Source organism: Molothrus aeneus, chromosome 2, assembly GCF_037042795.1.
Source record: "Molothrus aeneus isolate 106 chromosome 2, BPBGC_Maene_1.0, whole genome shotgun sequence".
NCBI lineage: Eukaryota > Metazoa > Chordata > Aves > Passeriformes > Icteridae > Molothrus > Molothrus aeneus.
Genome location: NC_089647.1, coordinates 75,524,039 through 75,546,768, shown reverse-complemented (window position 1 = coordinate 75,546,768; position 22,730 = coordinate 75,524,039). Strand labels below are relative to the sequence as shown.

Here is a 22,730-nt window from a genome sequence, read left to right as displayed (position 1 = left end):
GTGGCTGTGGCCAGCAGATTGTATAGCAAACACAGCTGGTGACAGCAGCTATAAAAAATAAATCCAGCTCAAATCTGCAATATTTATTCTTCTATGATGTATCTGAGATTGTCTGTCTGTGTAAGTGCAGTGTTAGAACAAGGAGGGGGTTAAGAACTGGGAAAAAAATATCTCTGGTAGAAGAAGTCCGTCATGCCATGCAGATGCCTTGATGCCACGTGTCCTGAGGAGCGGCTCAGGCAGAAGCCTCCCAAAACACTCTGCTCTCTGCATGGGGGTGGTTGCACTGCAGCTGGATGGGAGTCCTTCTGCCTCTCCTGAAACGTGCTGCCAGCCTGCCTGGGAAGGAGTAACTTTGCCCTGGTTACCTGTGTATGTTACTGGCATGATGGATCTCCACACATTGCTTGGTGTTTTTCACAACATTAAGCATCGTGCTCGGTTCTGATGACAAATCCTCAAAATGAAGATCACCGATCCTCTCTGAGGTTTACAATGATAAATGATTTGCAGTCCATTCCCTTTCTCTTAAAGCACTAATAATGGACCTTTTTTGTCAGCTGCTGTCAAATATATTTTTAAAAATTTAAAAATTACTGCTGGCACCACCCTAAATACCTAAAGATAAAATGTGTGATAAGTGTCAGTGGTTCCCATCACTCCCTCAAACCCTTTGAATACAGAGATTACTTTCTACTTGCAGAAAAAATTCTTAATTACACTCCTTTAGCCCTCATTTTCTTTTCAGAAGACAGAGTTATGATGACCTTCTCTTCTTGCAAGGCTGCTATATAAACCTGGAGTCTTCATTCATATTTAGCTGAGAGGATTTTCATCTAGTACTGTGCAACAAATCAAAAACCTGCAGCAACCTGAAGATATTTTACAGTCAATCTAGTAAGACTCTGCAGTTTTCATAGGGAGTAGTAATATATGACCTAGACAAGACCCAGACAAGGGCTTGTGAGAAAGACTGTGCAGCTTTAAAATTATTGCTTTGGATGTAGGAAAGAAATATGGATAATCTCTGCCATCCCCTGACCCAGGGTAGTCTTCTGAGAGATAAGTATACAGCTGGAGACAAAAAACATCTGGGAGTTGGCAGCTTTTGCAGCTGGGTCATACCACTTGAAGCCGAGACTTAAGCTGATGTATATATGAATAAAACTTTTGAACATTGCCTTGAGTGGAGATAAGGGGATGACTTGTTCTCCCTCCCGGGACAAGTGATTTTACATCTTTCCAGAAGAGAAGTGTTTGGAGACAGTGTTTACTTTTTAGGCTCCAAATGACCAAAATGGTTTAAGCAGTAAATCCTTGAAGAAATCAAGAGACGGTTTTGCATGGTTCCGAGCATGCTGTACTTGGAAGAGAAATTTATTTGTGAGAAATTTACCTCACTTCCCAGAGGTTGTCTGTTCTCCGTTTTAGACTTTTACACAGAGGAAAGTTGACTCCATGGAGTCTGTGTGACATACAGGCTGATAACCTGTCATTATCATTTGGCTGATAACCAAAATAAGCTGTGAGATATGGTACAACCACCCTGCAGAGCTGTATGTTTTGCATTTACATCCCTTCTGCTGGTAATAGCTGAATGGAAAGTGGGTCCTGGGCCTGGAGTTAGGGTGTGAGGGAGAGCAATCTTCACCAAGCTACTAATCTCTCTTCTGTTACTTAGTACAGCTATCCAGGAATAATAGAATCATAGAATCATGGAGTGGTTTGGGTTGACAGGGACCTTAAAGATCATTTTGTTCCAACCTTCTGCCATTGGCAGGGACCCTTCCACTAGACCAGGTTGCCCAAAGCCCCATCCAGCCTGGCCTTGGATGCTTCCAGGGATGGGATGTCAACAGCTTCTCTGGGCAACATCTTCCAGGGTTTCATCACCCTCACAGTGAAGAATTTCTTCTTAACATCCAATCTAAATTTTTCCTCTTTTAATTTAAAACTGTTCTCCCTTATCCTATCAAAATCTGCCTACATAAAGAATTGCTCTCTTTTTCTAAATTAAGAAATAATTCAAGACCTGCTTGAAAAGAGGCATAGTCACCCCAAAAGCGTTTTTACAGGCATCTGGGTGAGAACTAGTGCGGCTGTTTCTAGTGTAGCATTACCAAGTGTTGCACTTCAGAAAGCGCGACAGAGATGGACTGGTTGGAGTACGCAGCTCAGCAAAGCCAGGTGTGTCTAAAAGGCTACCCTAAAATCCACACTGTGGAAAGTGGGGCCCCCTGAACCTAGCCAGCTAGAAATGTGGGTACAGTGGGTATGTGCCCTGCTCTGCAAAGCAGTGGTTGAACCATTGTTAATATATTTATAGCCATTGTTAGTATTTATTATATACTGAGGTGTGTAGTTCCTATGGCAAGGTGGCACTTTTTTTTCAAACAGAAACAGTGGACTCAAGTGTATATTTCTCCCCTCAGAAGGCAGTTTGGCTACTGCCATGATTTAATCCCAGCTGGCAATGAAGTACCATGCAGCTGCTCTTTCACCTCCCCCCTGCCCTTCTCCTGGTAGGATGGGAGACAAAATTGGAAAAAGGTAAAGCCCATGGTTTGAAGTAAGAACAGTTTAATATGTGAACAACAACAACAACAACAACAACAACAATAATAATAATAATAATAATAATAATTTAAAAAATGATGATGATGGAAAAAAAAAGGAAAGAGAGAAATAAAACCCAAGAGAAATGAGTGATGTACAGTGCAATTGTGCACCACCCACTGACCCATGCCCACCTTATCCCTGAGCAGTAATCAGCCCCTTCCAGCCAACTCCCCCCATTCTACATACTGAACATGATGTTCTGTGGTACAGAATAGCCCTTTGGCCAGAGCAGGTCACCAGTCAATGCACTTTCACCACTTCCTCAGCACACATAATTCTAAGTTTCTTCAGCTTTGCCTCCTTTTTTTCCTCCTTGACTCATCACCAGGATCCAGCTGCTTGAAGGCTTGGAAGTTTGGTGTTTCTGTGACATAATTTACAAGTACCTGAATCCTCTACTGGAATCAGCCCATGGGGATCACTGAGCAAACGACTTTTTCAAATGGCCTCTGATTTCCCTGCACTTAGTTGGTATTCCTATATGCCCACAACACTGCAGGCACTTTGTATAAAATTAGGTCATAAATAAAGCCTGAAAAAACATCTCTTTAATAGTGACATCATAAAGTTCTGTGGTTATTGCTTCTCAGTGGTTTCAAAGTCAAATTTGCTTTCTATATAAATAAAATGGTGTGAGATTTTTAGCTAATTAGCAGCCCTCCCTTGAAACGTGAAAGTCAAGCACTTTATTTCTAACTTGGGGATTATTTCCTGCTCTGAATAAATTGCATTACAGGCACAATAAAGAAACAACTGAGCTAGCTCAAAATGGGACTGGGGGAGTTGGTGCCTGCACACAGCATGTTGATGAAACTTTCCATATCTGTCCCATTGGCTCCAGCTGGTGCAACGAGCTAACTAACAGAGCACCCCCATGGGCAGGGCTGCTGAAGACGATTAGCTGCCTGCAGATGTGTTACACATCACCTGAGACAACTTGGGCAAACTGCAAAGTTCAGGTGAGATGCTGATCAAATATTAGATCAGCATCAAAACTGAAGGAGTGTGACTGTGCTCTGGGACGTGGCAGGTGGCCATTTGGGTGTGATATAAGACCTTAAGAATCTCCTGCATGCCTAGTTTGCAATTACAGCCCCAAATAACATAGCCATCTTTGCCTGTAAAGGCAAACACAACCTCTCCATCTTAAAAAAACTCGCCACGCACCTTTGTCAGCTCAAGACTGGATTATTGTAGTGTACTCTATTTAGAGTGAAATATAGAATTCACTTGAAAAATAGAGTAAGTATAGAATATAACCATAGCCTCACTGCTTACCAAGCTGAATGTTATGCCAAGAATGCATTACATGTTGCTTTGGGGTTTGCTGTACTATTATACTAGCAGTGAGCCTTTTATCAAGATCTATTCCAAATTTTATCCATTCTGCTGGAAGGAATATTTTTTCTTTTCTGAATTAACAGCCCTGGATTTGTTGATGTTAAGGCAGACAGAACACAGTCTTAACCTCTTGTAAAAGAACTTTCTCTCTTTGCCCTGGATTTTTCTAGAGATGAAAAAAGGCTAGAAAATGACAGAGGGAGAATATGACTCTTTCTAGAAAAGATCTCAAGAGTTTGATGCTGATGCATGTGGCAGAAACTACCTGCATCTGTTTTACACAGCACTTGGGGCAGGGTTTCCCATGGTCTGTATGTTACATACACTGAGGAGTGCCAGGGATATGGGAAAAGTATTCTGAGGGTAATACTGGAATAGCAGATGATAAGATGGAGTAGGAAAAGTATGCTGGATTGGGAGGCCAAAGGTAGTTGGACTTTGTGCCTCATGTGCTGGCTTTGGGGAATGGTTCCTAATATCCTTCAGGCTATGTCCATGTCTTGGAGGATATTTATAGGTGTGGGCCAAAACTGTGATGGGGAGTGAATCAACCACCATCAGCTGATGAATCAGCCATCAGAGTGAACAACCCTTGGTCCAGCCCTTGATCACAGTCAGCCTTTTTTTGTTCAGTGATCCAAGTAGACTCATCAGTTCCATATTCAGAAAAAGACATAAATCCTCAGTTACACCTCATGATTGGTGTGTGATGGCTAACTTTTCTTGCAACAGCAGCTGGACTTTTCTGACTTTTCCCTGCTATCTCCTTAGGTCTCTTAAGCCATTCCTTTGCAAGATAGTCTCACATTTTTTAGGTCTGGCAGGTAGTCATTGCTCCCATACACATGACCTTGTATCTGGCTCTATCAAAATATGTTTTATCTAAATGGACTAAAATCATAGGTGATTTAGATCACTGTCTTGGGCTGTCCTATGCTGTCAAATATGTATTATGGGACCAGTCTGTAAAGCAAAGCTCATATTGAATTTTACCAACATAAACACTGAATTCTACAAGATCTATAACTGGTTTTCACAGAGTTGCACAGGAACACATGGTTACATAGAAGAACCCAGTTGCTTGGTAAAATGGTGATTCCCTCTATTTGCTGAAATCAGTAAGCCAGCTAGTCAGTCCAAATACTTATTTTTGAAATTACAGGAAGTGCTTATATATCTTGAAAAATCTGTCTCCATTCTAGAGGTTTTTAATATATGTTTTCTCCATGTTTTGTAAAGGAAGATTTAAATCAGGATGCTGTATGTTGTCACTTAAAATAACAGGGATGCATTACTAAGCTAGATTACAGAACTGATCTTTGTGAAAAACAAGAGCAGACAGAGATGTTCTGAGTTGTCATCTGCAAACTGTTGTCTTCACAGCAACAGTTCTCATGTTTTGGGTTTTTTTATAGGCAGCTGTACAAGATTTTTACATTTTCTACAAGACTGATCTTGAACTGTTAGTTCTATATAGGAATTCTGACTATTTAAGCAGCTATATGCTTAAAAGAAATGGTGTCAAACTGTTGCCATCCTTCTTTTCCCAAAGTAATTTTTAGTGGAACAGTAATTTCTAGTATATATTTTAAAGTCAAATCAGCCTCTGTCAATAACCCTTTTGTGTTGCTAATTTTATATGCTTAATATTGTAATTTTATTCTCTCTTCCATGTCAATGCTATTTGGATTTACATAATTGAGCTATCTTTTCAGAAATAATTTAATTTTATTTGCTATTTTAGCAGTCAAAGCTCTTAGTTGTCTACCTTACCTTGGGAAAAAAATTTTCCATACTTTCACAAGCTCACATTTACTTTTCTCAATCACTGTCTGATGACCTACTGCATGCTCTTCAGTCCTTTTGTATAACTGGGCTAAATCTGATTTTTCAAAATCACCAGATACCTGCATTTTTGTCCCTCAGCAATTTTATTTTCCAATCCTACACTATCCCCACTAGAGAGTTCATTTCTGCTCTTCCCTCATTTCACTGCATCTGTGAACTGAGGTGTCTGGACACTGCCTTCATCTACAGATGATTGTTTTGTTGGATATTTTTTACTTGCTTGTTTTTTTTTTTTTTTTTCTTTGTTTTTTTTTTTTTTTTAAGGAAAAAAATACAGGTCAGAGAAAGAATCACTGGGCCATGAGGGATCAAATAAAACTCTTTACCACTACTACTTTCTGGGGCCTAGCCTGGTAGTTTTTTTCTTCAGTAAGTTAAGAGTGCCAAGAACATCCCTGGAGACACTGAGGATTGATTGTCCATACAGATAGAGTGTGAGATCAGTCAAAGAAACAGTTTTGGCATGGGCCAGCTCTCCAGACCAATTTTTTGGCATGGTTTGGGAATTGTTGTAGGCTGGGTATCATGCTGAGAAACAGTTTTCATGAGGCCACCAAGCTTGGCCAGATTTAACACCATGATTGTTCCAAGTTGTTGTCTCATTACATTTCTACTGGGATCTTCCTGAGTCAGGAAGTCTGTGATTCCATCTCAGACTATGGAAAGAGCTGCCCTGTTGGTGACATCCATACCATGGGCAAGTTACCTAATTGTGAATTTGTGTTACCTAATGTGTGAATTTACAATTCACACATCAAACTGGACAGACCCAAACCAGGCCCTGCACAATACATGCTTGGCTACAGCAGTACTATCTAACAGAAAACATCAACAGCATCAAGTATGTTCCTCCAGGAGACACAAAAGCTATAAATGAGAAAAAAAGTTACACAGAAAGCCCTTATTTGGAGAGGATTGAATGAGAAAGAGGATGGACAAGGACCACAGCTACATCATGGCAGTCAGAGATCCTTGAGATCACTCCAACCAGGCTCATTATAGACCTGGTGGATGGATGGCAGAGACACGTCAATTGAATGAATTAGTCCTGTGGAGAGGCAGGTCAAGGGCTGCAGAATGGTGCTAAAATATCTTTATTGCTTCCAGTGAGCTGGCAGCTTCTCATGCTGTGGCATGGTTAGTGGCAGGGTTACACCAGCTCACCCAGAGCTGGCTTCTGACTTTTTAGGCTGTGTTACTGCAGAGCACAGAGCTGACCTGTAACACATTTTTACTTGTAAAGTTCAAAACAGGAGGGAAAAGAGCAGTGATATCTCCCTGAGAGATCAGAAACCATTAAAGATTTTGCATAAAGAGAGGAGAAAAAAAAAGACCTGAAAGAGATGGCAATTTGCCAATAGGTTACTCATGGACAGTAATAACAAGTGGACCCACAGGGCTAAAACAGCAGCCACAGGATGAAGTCTTGTCACAGAAAGACTCTGCTTCCCTCAGATGAAACCTCAGGCTTCTTCCCCTCTCCTACACTGTTCATGTCTATTTTAATTTCAATAAAGTATCATGGAAGTGTACTGGAAATTAGCCTGTCTCACTGTCCCCAGCTCTCTGTGTTTTACAGTACAAAGTGCTGTGCAAACTCCCGAGGCACACAACTCTCCTGCTTGTTTTGTTTTGTTCCCCAGCATTTGTAAGCCTCTTGCTTAGCTGGTGGCCACAGGCTCCCCCAGCCACCATTTGGGAACACTCACCCTGGAGGATGACACCTGCTTGCCTCTAGAACCTAGGGTTATCCTGGTGTGTTGAGGCAACAGCTCCTGGTGCAGTTTTTATGAAAGACTGTGAATTCTGAGACTCGAGCTCGCAGCCTGCGAATGCGGCGTGTTGTGGCTGAGCACTGACAATGAGATGATGCACAGCTTTGGCCTTAAGTGAGATTTATAGCTAGGGCTGTTCATGATGCAAAGAATCTGTCACTGTCAAAAGAAAGAGAGAAAACAGGCTCTGTTCATTTTAAACAGTTAATTGCAGAGGTTGTTCTCAATTGAATAGAGGAACAGGCATGGGATGTTAAAAAATTTCTTTTCTGGGTGCTCAAAACTTCTATGTTGAGACTGTGAAGTTTTTGGTCTGCAAGTTCTGAAAAACTCAGTTATATGAACATATGTTGTCCTTATATGATACAAATATATCTGTGCTTTTATCACATGAAAACATTCAGATAAAGACTTTCCAGATGCTCCCAATGCCTTGGATTTAACCTAATATCTTTCCTAAAAATAATACTCCAGCCTAGCTGTGATACATTGCCAATGAACAGCTTGTATAAATCTCTCAATAGTGATCTCACAGAAAAAAATATTTCAGTTTTTATTGATTTAAGTAGACATCAACTTAATTCTATAGGAGGGAACACATTGAATATGCTCTTTCTTTGGAAAGAGATGTCCAAGAGATAACACACTTTCTAACTTGCAATAAATGTTATTTACCCATAATAGTTCACTTTTTTGCTCAATTCAATGTAATTTCTTGGGCAAAATCCCCAATTTTTAAACAACGGTTTTGGACAAAAATGTATTGAGGCAGTTTGAATGTAAATGTTTTGTGTGTGAGAAAATGTACATGTGTGGTAAAATAAAGTTAAGTTGGATTTAATCACAATACTTTTAGTACATCACTTATGCCAATCAGGAAATCTAGATAAAGTTCTACTAACATAGAAATACCAGCATTGCTTTTGTTCCATGACAGGTGGCACAGAAAATAAATGCTTTTGTTTAAAATATGATTTGCACCATTTTCCTTTTGCACAAATTAGCTAAGGTCTGTAAATGAGAAAAAATGGATTTTATTTTCACCAGATTCACAATCCATGAAAAAGTTACTGCCACATAGCAGTGTAAGAAATCAACCTAATTCTGTGTCAGCCTGCTGCTCATACACAGAGAGTTCCTATGTAAGTGAAGGCTGCTCATAGTGTGAAACCCAGGAGCACCATGAGCTGGCAGCTGAGAAGCCTTGTGCTTCAGAAAAACAATAACAAGAAAATGTTGTTGAATTTCTCAAGGTGTGTGGTGAATAACAGCACACAGTGCTTCTTTTCTTGGGGGAATACAAGTGGATTCTGAGTTGTCATGCCCCAGCAGAGATATAATTGCTATAATTCATTAGAGAGGCTAATTTCCATTTTTCATTACTGGAGCAAAACTTCATAAACTGTGTTGAATGGAATGGGAGCTTTTATTTCCTGAGGCTGCATATGTAATCATTTTAATTCAAACAACCAGTCGAACCAGCCTATGCTGGTCATTACATCTCCTGTCTTCCTGTCATTTTGTAGTTTAATTTCTCCATCAACTCATGCCTAGTTCTACATGTTCTTTCAATTTCTCTGTCTTGAGGCATACAGCAAAGCAAACTTATTGGTGGTGGTCATTTTGCACAGTTTCTACAGTCTCGCTTTCAGAATAGACCAACATCTAACATTGATCTTACATTATTTATGTTTCAGCTGTGCAAAGAGAATACTTTTACACTGGGAATGACTTTAAACTATGTCCTATTTTAAGACAAATCTATTTATTTTCCTTGTGCCCTTGCCCCATTTGCTGATCAAAGCCACTTACATCTAAACAAGTTTTGTTTCTTACCTCTGCTTTGCCTGTCTTATTTTATTCTACAGTACAACAGCATGTGAAGATGAATTTATAACTCAGCTACTATATGCATGGTTTCATCCTGTGATGGAAAAGCCAAAGAGTTAGACCTCCACTGTAGGTTACAGAGGAAAGGAAATCTGTGTCACAAGAGTTACCAAAAAATAAGACAAACCCAAACCCCAAGCCACCAATAAAATCCCTGAAGGAGCCTTAAATCATTAAAATCCAGGGGAACTTTACCATTCTGACTACAATTTCTTTAAGAATTACAATATGCACGAAGGCAATCTGAAAAACAGCAGAAATCAAGAAGAACCAGAAAGGTGAAAAGCAGTGGACTGCTCTCAGGGCAATCCTCCAGTTGGTCTCTAAATGGGAGTGACATTCTCCAGGATTCTTGCTTGGACTATGCAGACCTACAGATGTGTTCCAGTTGCTGCAGTGCTATGCACCAAAGCAAGGAGATTCCCAGTGAAGATTATTTTTTAAAGCTGCACTTTAAAGAACCACCCCAAAACCAGAGTACTTCATGTTTCTGAACCTTTGAAAGCTGTAAAATATAGCTGCAATTCTATTTCAACCTCAGATAGCAGGCTATGTCAGGAGCTTGCTTTACTTCATTTATTTGCTTATTTATTTGTAGTCCTGACCAAACCCAGATAAACAGGAAACAAAAAAGAACTGTCTGCCTTACTCATATCCCCTGCCTGTTTTCAAAGAAAATGTGGTTTGATAGCCAAGGGTTGGGGTGGTTGGCATCTGAATTAATTTCTGACTCAAGTTCTTGGTGCCAAAGCTGCGTGTTTGTACAACGATTAGATAATAGACCCTCTTGTCAGGAATCCTAGAAACAATTGTATCCATAAAAATAAATAAGAAAAAAGCAGCATGATTTTTTTGAATGTGCAAAATAGTTTAATTCAATGAGGTGTGGGAGAAAAGGTAAAATTACTTTTCATTTTATCTGAACAGGATTACCCATCCTCCTTTTTTGCTCTTATGCTTCTTGGGTTCAATTATTTTCAGAAGATATAACTTGCCTCACATCATCCCACAGATGGCTTCCAGCCCTTTAAGAAATGTACTATGCAAGCCAAATCTCTGTGATGTTTACACTTCCTTTCAAGGTGGTTTTAGCAATTTTTATCTCATTTATTTTCCTACTTAGAAAAACCTGGCAAACTATCAAAAGGAAAATGTGCAGATGAGTGCTCTTCATGGAAACTAGATGGATGCTTAGTAACAAGTGGACCCACAGGGACAAAACAGCAGGTTCCCAAGGTTCCCAAGGTTCCCAAGCCAGGCTAACCTTGGGTTTTCTGATTAGCTTGTTGAAATTCAAATTCATCTGATGCCTGTGGATCCTTTCAGGACTAGTACCTCTTCTGATGAAGAGTGAAGTTATCTCAAGCTGTCTTGTGCTATGCACCCCAAAGGCTAAAAGCTGGTGACTGTGTTGGTGAAAAGCACCTCTTGGCTTTTCTTCTATACTGATAAGCCTACACAAGGCTCATGATTTTGGCCTCCCTCCCCTGATTTTGCAGTGCAGGTTAACAGCTATGCAGCCAGCATAGCATGCTCCACACTTAAAATTGTGGGATATGTTTACCAGGCTTCAGTGCTTCTGCTGCCATCCCTTATGGTATAGACCAGCAGGTGCAGGGCACTGAACACTGTCTTGTGCTGTCCATACTGTCATGGCCTTTCATACATGAAGCCTACAGGCAAATTAAAAATTCTATGTACAGGGAAAAAGTAAAAAATTTACTGCATGCCCTCTTTGGCTGCTGGGAATAGGAGAGGAGAGCACACTTTGTGTTTCCAAGCAAAAGTCTCGAGAGTTTTAGTGTTCATGTACCTGAGCGTGCAGCCAAATTCCTGACCATCTTGAACCTCTCAGCCTGCATGTTCACACATGGAGAAACGGCTTCTCCCTAGTATCCCCCTTCTCTCTCCAGTGCACCCTTGGTGGAAAATGCAGCATCTTTCTCTGTTGTCATAGTCCATGAAACAAGTTTTGCTCCCCACACTGGCCTATGAAAATCATACTGCTTTTTTCCTTCACAAATGACCCCCCAGGCATAGACAGGTACTGTAAAAGAAAAACAGGTAGGTTCCTTCAGGTTATAAATGATGGCATATGAAAGATGACTAGGACAATTTGATTTTCTTTTGCTGGGCTCCCCCTGGAAGACTGAGTGGAGAAGACAAATAGCTGTGACTAAGTTAATATGACAGTAGTCATATAAGGGATGGAACAAACCATATGGAATATCAGAACCTTATTTAAATGAACATACTTTCTGAACCAGAATAATATTTTAACATTATGAATAGAAATTTAAAACACTTCTTGTTGTGCCTCATAACCCCATTTTTCTCTGTAATTCCTTTATAGCAACATATTATGCCTACAATTTCTATCTGAGAGACCCTTGCACCCTTGCCCTATTTACCTCTAGCTGAACATCAATCTGACTTTTAATATCTGCCTAAAGATCCATAGTTTGGAGTCTTTGCTCCATCTGGTTTCTGATAACAGGCAAAGCTTGATTAACAAATCCTGGTAAGTTACTATGGCAACTTCCACCACTGCAGCAAGAATTAACAGGTATGTTCTTATCATTGCTCTTTTCCCCCAACTATGCAATTTAATCCATTAAAATTAAATGATAAATTGTGCAAATAAAGTCTGAGCCTTGGACTCCTTGCTGGAAATTAGTCATTGGTCTCGATCATAGTGTGAGTGTTACTTTCTTTGTTAGAAAACACTTCAGCAAGCCTACAGCTAGAGGAGTAAGGTCTCAAAATCAGATAGCATTGCATTCAGAAGTGCAATAAATCCTAAAGAGAACCTTAATGTTAATCCTGCTATGTGTCACTACTAATAGTGGAAAAGGATTCCCAGTTCCCAGTTCCTTTAGGGAATGGCTACCTGAATAAGAGCAAAACAAATTCAGAGGTTCTAAGCAGCAGACACTCTGGTGCTTCAAATGGGGAAAAAAAAATTGAGGTGTGCGTGTAAAGTCAGCTGTGTGATCACCATGCAGCATCAGAACCCTTCCTGAAAGCCTGATAAGTTCACTTGCATTTGTTGGAGAGCTTCCAGAGTGAGTGTGGGCTCTTTCCTGGATGCAAAATTCAACAACTGGCTTGTGTCCTTAGCATCCCCTGAGTACCTCTAGAGGATGGCTCATAGCCTGTAGTGAGAGTCTGGCTTTGGTCACTCTGGTCTAGGAGGCCAGAGTTAAATTTTGGGTGGTTATAAGACATAAATGTCTTGCTCAGATCTTCCTTTTACAATGATGCTCTTCTAATCTCTGATTTTCATAAGTGAATGGCTGAGAGCAGAGAGAGTGTTATAGCATAAGAATGAGTGGCCTTGAAGTGATTATGGTGCCTTTGCCATGGGGACACATTAAGGAACAAATGACATTGAAGAATATGTCCCTATATATCACTAACTATTTTCTAGATTTCTGAAAGTGTGTTTGCCAGCCATATTATTTCACATTTTAGCACGGAAATAAATCAACATTACAACCTGTGGAAAATAGGATTTCTTAAAAGTACTTCCACAACTAGCTTGAGAATTCCAGAGGTTTTGTCCCAGAACATTACCAAGTCAATTTTCAGCTAGTCACATTCCCAAGTGAGCTGCATGTTTTATAGGCAGTACTTTTTCTCCAATCCATCTTTCCCCTGTATGTCTATATCCGGCTGATTTCATGATAAAAGAGATTTTTAAGGGTTCCGGTTTTGCCACATTGATTTTTATCAAGCAAGGGGTGACTTGATAAAAGTATGATGAATCTAGGCCTCTCTCTGCAGACAGAAAAGAGCTGGGTTATCCATTTTCCATTTAACAATGAAGGTCTTTACCTAGGAGTACTAAAGTTGGACTGAGAATAAGAATCTGGATGGGATTGAGACAGGCTCTGTCCTCTTTTCTTTCCCAGCTATGTAAGCATTATAATCTGGGACACATGGGTTGGGTTGCAGCTAAAAACAGCCATGGTTTTCTATAGTAGAGGAAATGTATTAGAATATCTGTATAGAGGCTTTGCCCCAGAGGTCCTGGTTGCCCTTGATGGGCTGCAGCTGCGATGTCCTTAATTGGGCTGCAGCTGTAACCAATGAAGATAACTAAGATAAAAGGGGGTGGGTTTAGCCAGTCAGGGAGAGCCTTGAAGGAGCCCTGGCCTGAAGAGAAGACAGCATGCAGAAGAAGGAATCTGTGAAGATCTGCAGCCATGAGAATACACCCAAGAGGTATGGACTTTAGAAATCTAATAACAACAATATGGGACTCTAGAAAAATAGTAGAAGAACAACAGTTTTCCAGTCCCATCACTACATGTGAAAATTCTCTGTACCTGACAAAGAGGAGGATATTCCCAGTCTCTGGGAGTCTTGCACCCTGGACAGTATTCCATCTCTACTGCTCTGCACTTGGAGATTGCCTGAGCATAAGCAATAAGGGGAAGACTATGTACACTTTCTCCTCTTTCTCTTGTGAGGCAAACAGGTTACAGTTCAGATTTTGCTAACTTGGTATTAGGAATATCACATTTACAGAGACAGCTGGTTTTTTTTTTTCTGGATCACTCCATTCCCATGGTGCAAGTGAATGATTAAAAAAAACATAGAGAGGCAATGAGGAATGCCTGGGAATCCTGAATCTTTGTCTTCAGAAGAAAAGTTTTGAAGATAGAGCTCATTAAAGTGGTCAAGACAGGAACTGAGTTTTAATATGTGTTCAATGCTGAGCACAGTGTGACCCCTTGTTGCCAAACCAAATCAAGTAGAAATACTACCAAGGGGTATGATAGTAATTTCCTAGTCTATCCAGACCATGAGTTCCAGAAAGAAGAATCTGTGAATGAAATTCATCTGACATGATGTCATTGTTCCTGTCTAAGCTACAAACTCTTCCTCTGCAGACAATGGTGAGAAGCAGGAACTGAAGAGTACAAGTGCTACTTAATTGAACAAAGATTTTTAAGGTAGCTCAGTTCAACTGTGCCCTGAAAGTGCCTATTTCTCTCAGCTGACACCGAAGGATACATTATCTGTCTGGTTCTGGGGTTAGATACCCCCATTTGGTCAACTGGATTTTTTCTGGATGAGGGAATAAGAGTTGAAAAGATTTTAATGTACAAATTATTTCTAATATTATAAATATTCCCTGATGTTTTAATGTAAAAATTACTTCTAATACTATAAATGTTCTCCGATTTTTTAAGCCCATTAGCATTCATTGTGAGATCACAGAAATGGAAGTTTTTCACAGGTTCATTTATTATGCAGTGACTTTTTTCCTCTAAATGACTGATGCTTTTTTCAGCAGAATAAATACATTACTCAAATTCCAGTTATTTCTCCATATATATCACACTTTAATATAGGAGCACTGTAGGTATGTTATATTAAAAACACAATGCACTTTAAGCAATTAGCTTTTTACTTTACTTTCTCTAGCAGTTACTTAGGTAACATAGTTATTATGTACTGGATATTTTTATGGCCTTGAATGCTTCAAGAGAAAAACAACTTTCATTCTGGTCTGTTTTCATTTGCGTTCCTACATAGCATTTATGCTGTCCAAATATATAATAGGAAAGGAAAAGTCTCAGCACCTTAAAGCAAAGGCAATTATCCTGGTGGCTGTTAAGAACTGGTTGAATATCAGCAGTGTGGTTTGCTCCCATACAAATGAACAGTAATGTCAGCTGTCCATCAGGACCTGGCAGTGCTTTAGTCTTGCCTGAATTGAAATCCATCAGTATGGGTGTTGACAGGTCAGCTGGGTGTCTAAGAACACCCCACAGATGGTGGAGACCTGGAGTGAGGTTCAGCTGCCTGCAGAACAATATCCACTTCTTTGGAGACCTTCCCACTCTTCCAGTGCTGATGTCAAATAGGTCCTGCACCATACCTGAGACCCTCATGTGAAGTTTCTCTCTGGAAAGGCTGTGACTTCTTAGGCAGTGGCATCTAGACAGTTATTCAAGTTTCCAGGTGTCTCATTTTGGTCTAATTTAAGGTCTTATGAGTAGCTCCCAGCTCCCTCATTTAATATAGATACAAATGAATTTAATGCCCTCTTGGAATCCTCTAGAGCATCTAGAAGATGGAGGAACTTCTGTAAGGCCTTTATCACATCTCTTAGCTCTTTGCAGATGCCTAGATAGTTCAGGGCATGTCACTTATCATGACACTTGTGTTTCAGCCAATGGCTTCTGCCTGTTACTGACCTCCTTGACTAGCTCTCCACTGCTACCATGGAAGATTAACAAATCCAGCTCCACAGACTCCCTGTATTAGAGACACTGAATCAGACAGAGTGAAGTCCATTTCTTTTGTACCAGAAATAACATTTACATGACATACATTCAGTACAGAAGCAGCAAGACCCAAGAAAACCAAAAAGACATGTACACAATGGTAATTTATGATTGCTGCCACCAGATCACAAAGCCACTGGAACAGGGTGAAATTGTGAGCTTCTACTGAGTCCCCAGTTGACCACATCTAAGTTCTTAATTCTAATAGTCTTAGTCACTTTCACTTTGGTGTAGGCCTGTTTGGGGAGAAGTCAGGTATTGACTGCTCAGAAGGAGCTAGATTATCTCAGTTTTAGCCCTGTAACCTAAATATCTTGTCAAGACTAAAGTTCTTCATAGCTGATGGAGGAACATTGGCGCTTCCACAGAGCTATTCATGCAATCTTTGGCAGATATCTACATTAGACTGGGAGTTACCCTCTGAAAATACCTGTTTTCTTAACCAGCTGTGCAAGGAGTCCATACTACTCAATCCTAATGCTGTAGGAGGAGTTTTTTGTTACTGTGTACCTCAGTACTTGGCAGCATCCAGAAGAGGATCTTTTGAAGTGTTTTGCAGTTATTCTTCCATTTTCCATGTTGACTAAGTATCTGAATATATAAATATAAATATCTAGCTACTCATTTTGCCCTCATGTGGACCTGTGAGGTTGCTAGGGTCTACACCCAGACCTAGGATCCAGAAAATGCTGTTGGGTTTGCCCAGAGATACACAGTCTTAGGCTTGTCCTCTGTTAATGATGGATACAATTTGATGTGATGCTTTTCTCTTCCCCAGTATTATTAATCATCTTGACTTTGCCATCAAGCATCTGTAGCTATCCACTCAAGATTTACTGCATTATAGAAGCTCTGCATTATAGAAGCATCCTGTATTGCTATCCCACCAACCTAAACTGATACATTGATATGACTGAGGGATGGTAAATATTGAAGGATGATAAGAACAGAAAAAAAATACAGGCAGTCTTTCCTAATGTAAAATATTCGGTTTTGACTAAAGAAGGGTCACAAAAGGGTCACCATTTGTAATGAAGATAAACCTTATTTTACTTCTTTTAGTCACTGTAATACATGTAAAAGTCCATTAAGTGTCATTTTCTGTCTATTGCCATCAAAGAAAAACATATGAGATCTTTAGTTTGGGAAATCAGTTTCAGTCTGCTGTAACCTACTATTTGTTCCAAGTGGAGTCCAGCACTGTGCACTCCCGCTATGAGTTCACAATATATACATGTGCTGCAGTCTAACAAAATAAAATAATCTGTAAAGGCTGGAGAACACTCATTGCCAGCAATGCATAAAAAATATTTTTCTTTGTAGAGTGAGATTCACTATTTGCAACTAATTTAGAAATTACCAAAGTTTTAATTTCTCTCTTGGCATCTCCCCTTGTACACAACTGATTTTGTTGCAGAAAGACATTTTATGTTCTCTAGTCTCTTGCACAAAAAAGGACCCTCTAATTCTCTAGTGGTAGATGAACAGATGATATACCACAAATCCATTTTTTATGAAAACTTAGAACTGGTTGGCTGCACTCATTTTAGCAATGCAAGAATTCAGTGCAGTGTAGCACCTTCCAGGGAGGCAGGCAGTTGTCGCTGCTACAGTGATATTTCTTGGAAGCATCTAAATGAGCATGGTTTATGCACTGCAAGTGGGGATACAAGCCCTGCTACTAATTTTTAAACCATATTTTTTTCCTAATGTGACATCAAAACATGAAATGCAGAAGATATATATAGTTCTATCTTTATCATGAACAAGAACATTAAGAATTGACTTTTCCTTCTGCACAGACACGTGAAATGAAATGTGATCTGTCTTCCAGCTGAAAGAGCAGTGCAAATGTATTTCCTGCTCAGATTATTCTTCCAGAGGCTGGCAATATAAACTTTCTGTATATTAGAAGAAATCCCATGTCTTTACTGAGTAGAAGCTAAAATGTCAAATGGAAGGAAGTAGATTTCAATCCAGATTTACAAGGTGAAATTTCCATTCAATAGAAGTTGTGCAGCCTTCAAATTGACAATTTTCATTTGAGTCTAGCTATCCTTCTAGGTACCTGATGATACCATGGCAATGAGTATGATTAGCAGTATGATAAGAGCTATGTATCAATATATCTTACAGCCCAAAATCTCCTTTGTGCACACCTGATTCATAGAGCCTAGCTCCAACCCCAAGATTTATGGTCACATTTAGACATCTACAAACTGGATCTCTGAATCAATCATCCCGATTTTATTCATCCTCAGCGGGGAGAAGGGGGTAATTCAGATTCTTGTCTTCTCCAAATGAGTATTTGTAGCAAGCTCTGGAGGTACTATCTCTATCATTAGTAAAGGAATGAAGTGATAGCTCAGACTTCAATTGTAACACTAGAAACATGAAAAGCTAGGACAAATAAATCCCACTTCATGTTAATCTGGTTTGATATGGCACAGATGTTCAAACTTTAGCCTAGATATCTTACTTTTCTTTACCCTAACACCAAGTTCAGCAATCACATAGTAGTTTTTCTATGTACAGCAAGTGAAGACCCATAACTGTGCCATTTCTTCATCTTACTGTTTGCTGAAAGTCTGGTGATTAGGAGTGGATTTTATCTACAGGTTTTTTATTCCTCACCTCTCTAACTATGGTGATACATAGTACCATTCACACCCCCTATGACTTTCCTGGAAATGAGACGGTGACTCCCAAAGGGTCTTCACACCCATCAGGTAAAGGAAGTTCAACTAGTAATAAAAAGTCTATTTTAGAAGATGATCATGCAAGCACTGTGTTCCATGAGACAACACTCTTCAGGCAAGATAGAAACTGCCTGGCAGTCGAGATTAGTGAATTTTCTTTGATAACTAATTAATGTAGACATCTGTGGTTCCTGTCACTGTTGGGGATGGCCTTTCCTTGCCCATGCTGGTCAGGGTCTGAGCAGCAGGCAGACCCATTCCACCTGAGGACAGAGGCAACCACTGTAACAAAGCTCTGTCTTAGCAACCACCTCACGCACGTTCGGAATGCAATGTGTCGGATACAGCAGCATGCACAGCCATTCACCTGGGGGACAGAATAATATCACCATTTTTAAAAACAGGACTCTCTCAGGTCTCCCAGGAGGGTTCTGACAACCACAATCATTCATCCACCTTTGCCACCTGGAACTGGTATTAACCATGAGGGAAAAAAATGATTGCACAGACTTAAACTTAGATATTGCTGCAAGACAAACTGAGATGAAGCAAAACTTGATATTAAGCAAACACTTATTTTGCAGAATCAATCAAAGCCTAAATCTAACACCAAATGACCACAATGAATGTGGTAAAACATATTTATTCCTTTTGCATATTGCATCCAAACAGCTAATAAGAAACAGGACTCTGTCTAAACATGCAAAATGTAAAACTGGAGGAGCTGTACACTTCAGGAATCATCTGCTGATTAACATCACACAGGGTTATCAAATCCAACAGCACAGCATCTAAGGGTTTTGGGGTAGTAGCCTGTGGGAAGCCATTAGGCTTCTAAAACACTTGTGTGGGCCTGTCATCTTCAGCCTTAAGAGTGTGACCCAAAACTCCAGAGTTATGATGTATTGTACAGGCTCACTGTTTGTATCTCATGGCCTCAGTATGCAGATGATACTTGGAAAATTAATCTCAGAACTTTAAACCCTTTAAGACTTATACCTTCTGGATTTTATTCTAGGGTCTTTTGAGGAAAAAAAATCTTGAGGCTAAACATCCTATCCCAGGAAAATTGTGCTATCATGGCATATATTTAACAGTTCAAGACTGTGGACCAAACAGAGTCTAACAAAACTGAAATGAAATCTTCACTTTTAGGAATTCCCTATGGGATTCCCTGGCCAATTCAGATCAATGTCTGATTTGTCTACAGTGCTGTTACTTTTAGTCTTTTATAGTTAAAATGCAAAGCAGATTATGTATTTTTAAGTAATATTTTCTATTTCTTAAAGTTTTGGAGCAGTGGGAAAAGGTTGCTCACAACTGATTTGTTAGATTACCATCACATGTTTTCACTGTAACAAAAACCATAGCACAGTGGAATAAAAAAGTTAAAAAGAGACTCAAAGTACATCAGAATTTATTCCTAAAAAGGGTAGTTCAGGGTATCTTCCTCGTGGCAATTGAGACTTTATCTGCTTTTACTTTAAGGAAATCAGAAGGGACTCTAAAAGGACATTTTCTCACAAAGTGTGACACAGTATATTCCCCTCCCCAGGGTAAAGAGCATAAAAGGTGCTCTTTCTCAGATGGGGTGCATGCTCATCCACTAATCTATGCAGCCACTGTACTGTGTGTGAATGCAAATCACCCATGTATGCCACAGCCAATTTCTCAGTTGCCTGTCTCCACAGTATGCATGTGCATTATGTATTATATGTTTAAGAGTGCATCAACTCCCTGGTGAAAAATCAAGAAAACTTCTGTGTCCTCGTGAAAGAAAATGTGGAATTATTTTATACACGTCCAGCCAGGTCAGGCTGCAGTATGTTCTCGGGAGAAATTCCAGCTGAATTAAGACAGCACTGCTGTACAGTGATGTGGTGGATACAGAGGGACTGGGGACAGCTCAAACACAGGAAGCAGCATGGCTGTATCAGCATGGTGCTCTCTGTAGACTAATTAGTCCTGCTAAGAAGCTGGACTATTAAGTCCATGCTAAATGCAAATCCGCGCCTTCCCCTTGGGCTGTGCTGAATGAGCTCTGCTGAGGAAGGCTTTTCTGTCTGGAACCGGGGACCTCTAACAGCCACAAAAACTTATGAAGCTGTAAAGCATAAGGAGATTGGCCAGCAAGACAGGGGCATTTTCAGGGAGAGAACCCAGGAAGGCCTGGGAGCTCATTTCCATTGCTCCAAGCACAGGACTCAGAGCTGACTGCTACTGCAGTGTCTGCATTGCTCTACATGCCCTTGTGGGGTTTGAGACTATGGGGATGCTTACACCAGTTTTTAGTTCACTGGAGGAATACATGGCTCCTTTCTGGGGATGAGGCATCATCCTTGAGGTGAGAGAAAAACACTGGAAGGCAGCAGCAGCTCTGGGCACTCGGCAAAATGAAATTAGAATGCAAAATTACAGAAAGAACTGCTAGTATTTTAGCCTACAAGACAAACACACAAAGTAAAGATGGTGAAGATGAAACTTAAACAAGTGTTTTGTCCATCATTGTACAAAGACAAATGGGAATGAAGTGAAGAATAAGAATACCAAAGCTTACACCATGTTGCATTGTCCTCCAGATAGTCCTCTGGGAAGCAAGAGGGAAACAGATTCAGGGAACAGAAAAACAAAACAGAACAAAACAAAATAAACCACAGGTTATACCAAACAGGCAACCACAGAGAAGATAACGAGTCTTTATAAGCAGTTGATTTTAAATGAGAAACTTTAGATTATGCTCTACAGAATCAGGTGTTAAAATTATGTAATTTTTGACAATTTAAAGAATTTAGTGATCTTCAGGTATACTTGCTAGATGCCTGGACTGAGATTGTCACTTTTTGGCACTTTGTAATACAGGGATAAGGAAAGATTTCTCTGAGCTGTTCAAATGTATACTTTAGGAGGAGATGAATTGTGCTTTAGAAATATGTGATCTCAAATCAGTTGCCTAAACCCATGCTTAGATAACAGAACTAAGGCCTTTGTTTCTCTCTGTCAACAGTCAAAATGACAGTCATCTGGACTCAAATCAAGGCAGCTGGTTCTAAGTATCTGCACTATGGAATTCTACACTGAATCAGAAAAGTCCTCATTTTTGCTGCTGTTACAGCCAGTATAAGGTGGAATACAGCTATTGAAATGTAGGCAGAGCAAGTCTATTTAGCACCTCTGAGATATTCCATTTAACTTCCAACCTGGTCTCCTGTAACCTTGCTTTCACCTTTGGATGTCTTGGAGAGCACAGGCATCTCAAAGAGCATTAGGTGACTATGTTTATGTAGCTGAATTTCACAGGGTGCAACCTGCAGAGAAAGCTGGGGTTCAGTTCTGCTCTCCCACTTGGATGCCTCATAGTGAACATCCTCTAGGGTGTTCTATCCAGACTTCAGATGCCAATCCAGGGGAGCATAAGCATCGCAAATTACTGTTCTAGCTTCCTGCTCAGTTAGATGACTCAAATACTCCGAGGTATTTCAGTCTTGTCTATCTACATGTGCATATTCCAACTGAGTCTTTTATTTCCCAGTCTTTGAGAGAGGTCAGTGACAGATGGGGTGAATCACTCTCCAAAGATTTGTGGCTCTCTCCATTGGCTTCTGAAAGAGCCTGACTTTAGGCCCAGTGCTGTGAAGATGTCACTGAATTGTCAGAGCATAAGTGTCTTGAATTGCTTCTGCAGTATATTCAAGCCAGCTCCCCTCTGCTGCTCCAGAAGTGTGCTGGTCTCCTTGAGTCCCCTGCTGGTCCCATATTTCAGATACTCTAGGATGTCTCAGATGGTGCTTTTCATCCATGCTGAGACAAGTCTCCCAAGCTCTACATAGCTTCCTAAATACATCAGATGCTTTAATACCACATATATCACAGCTTTTGGGGGATATTTCGATTTTTCCACATTTCTTAAAATTAATTTTGATCTATTTCTTATTTATTAAGCCTTATTTGTTACAGCTATGACAATAACACAGAGAAATCACTTTCCCTCCTTTTGAAATGGAATAGCTGGGTTAATAGCATGAGCTCAGGCAAGGATGAAGGAGCACTTTTTCAGATGGGCTGAGTACCTGGTGGTTTCAGTGTAGGCTTCTTATGAGGGATGCTTTGTGCAACCTACCTGATAAAATATGCCCAACTGAATTAAGCTTATAAGCTTATAAGGGGATATGAGTGGGACTAAAACAGAATTCAGTTCAGATATGCTGCATGTTTGTATAACATTGAGATGCAGAGGAAATATTTTCTAAACTTGGTTT

At 40.0% G+C, this 22,730-nt stretch overlaps 1 protein-coding gene across 1 annotated transcript in view; it reads right to left on the bottom strand.

Moving 5' to 3' along the window:
- Positions 1-22,730, bottom strand: part of GPC6 (glypican 6) — a 721,607-nt gene that overhangs the window by 35,239 nt on the left and 663,638 nt on the right. Inside the window, exon 7 of the mRNA XM_066545104.1 lies at positions 21,032-21,061. Within this exon, the coding sequence (XP_066401201.1) occupies positions 21,032-21,061 (30 nt within the window). The remainder of the gene's footprint in view (positions 1-21,031; positions 21,062-22,730) is intronic.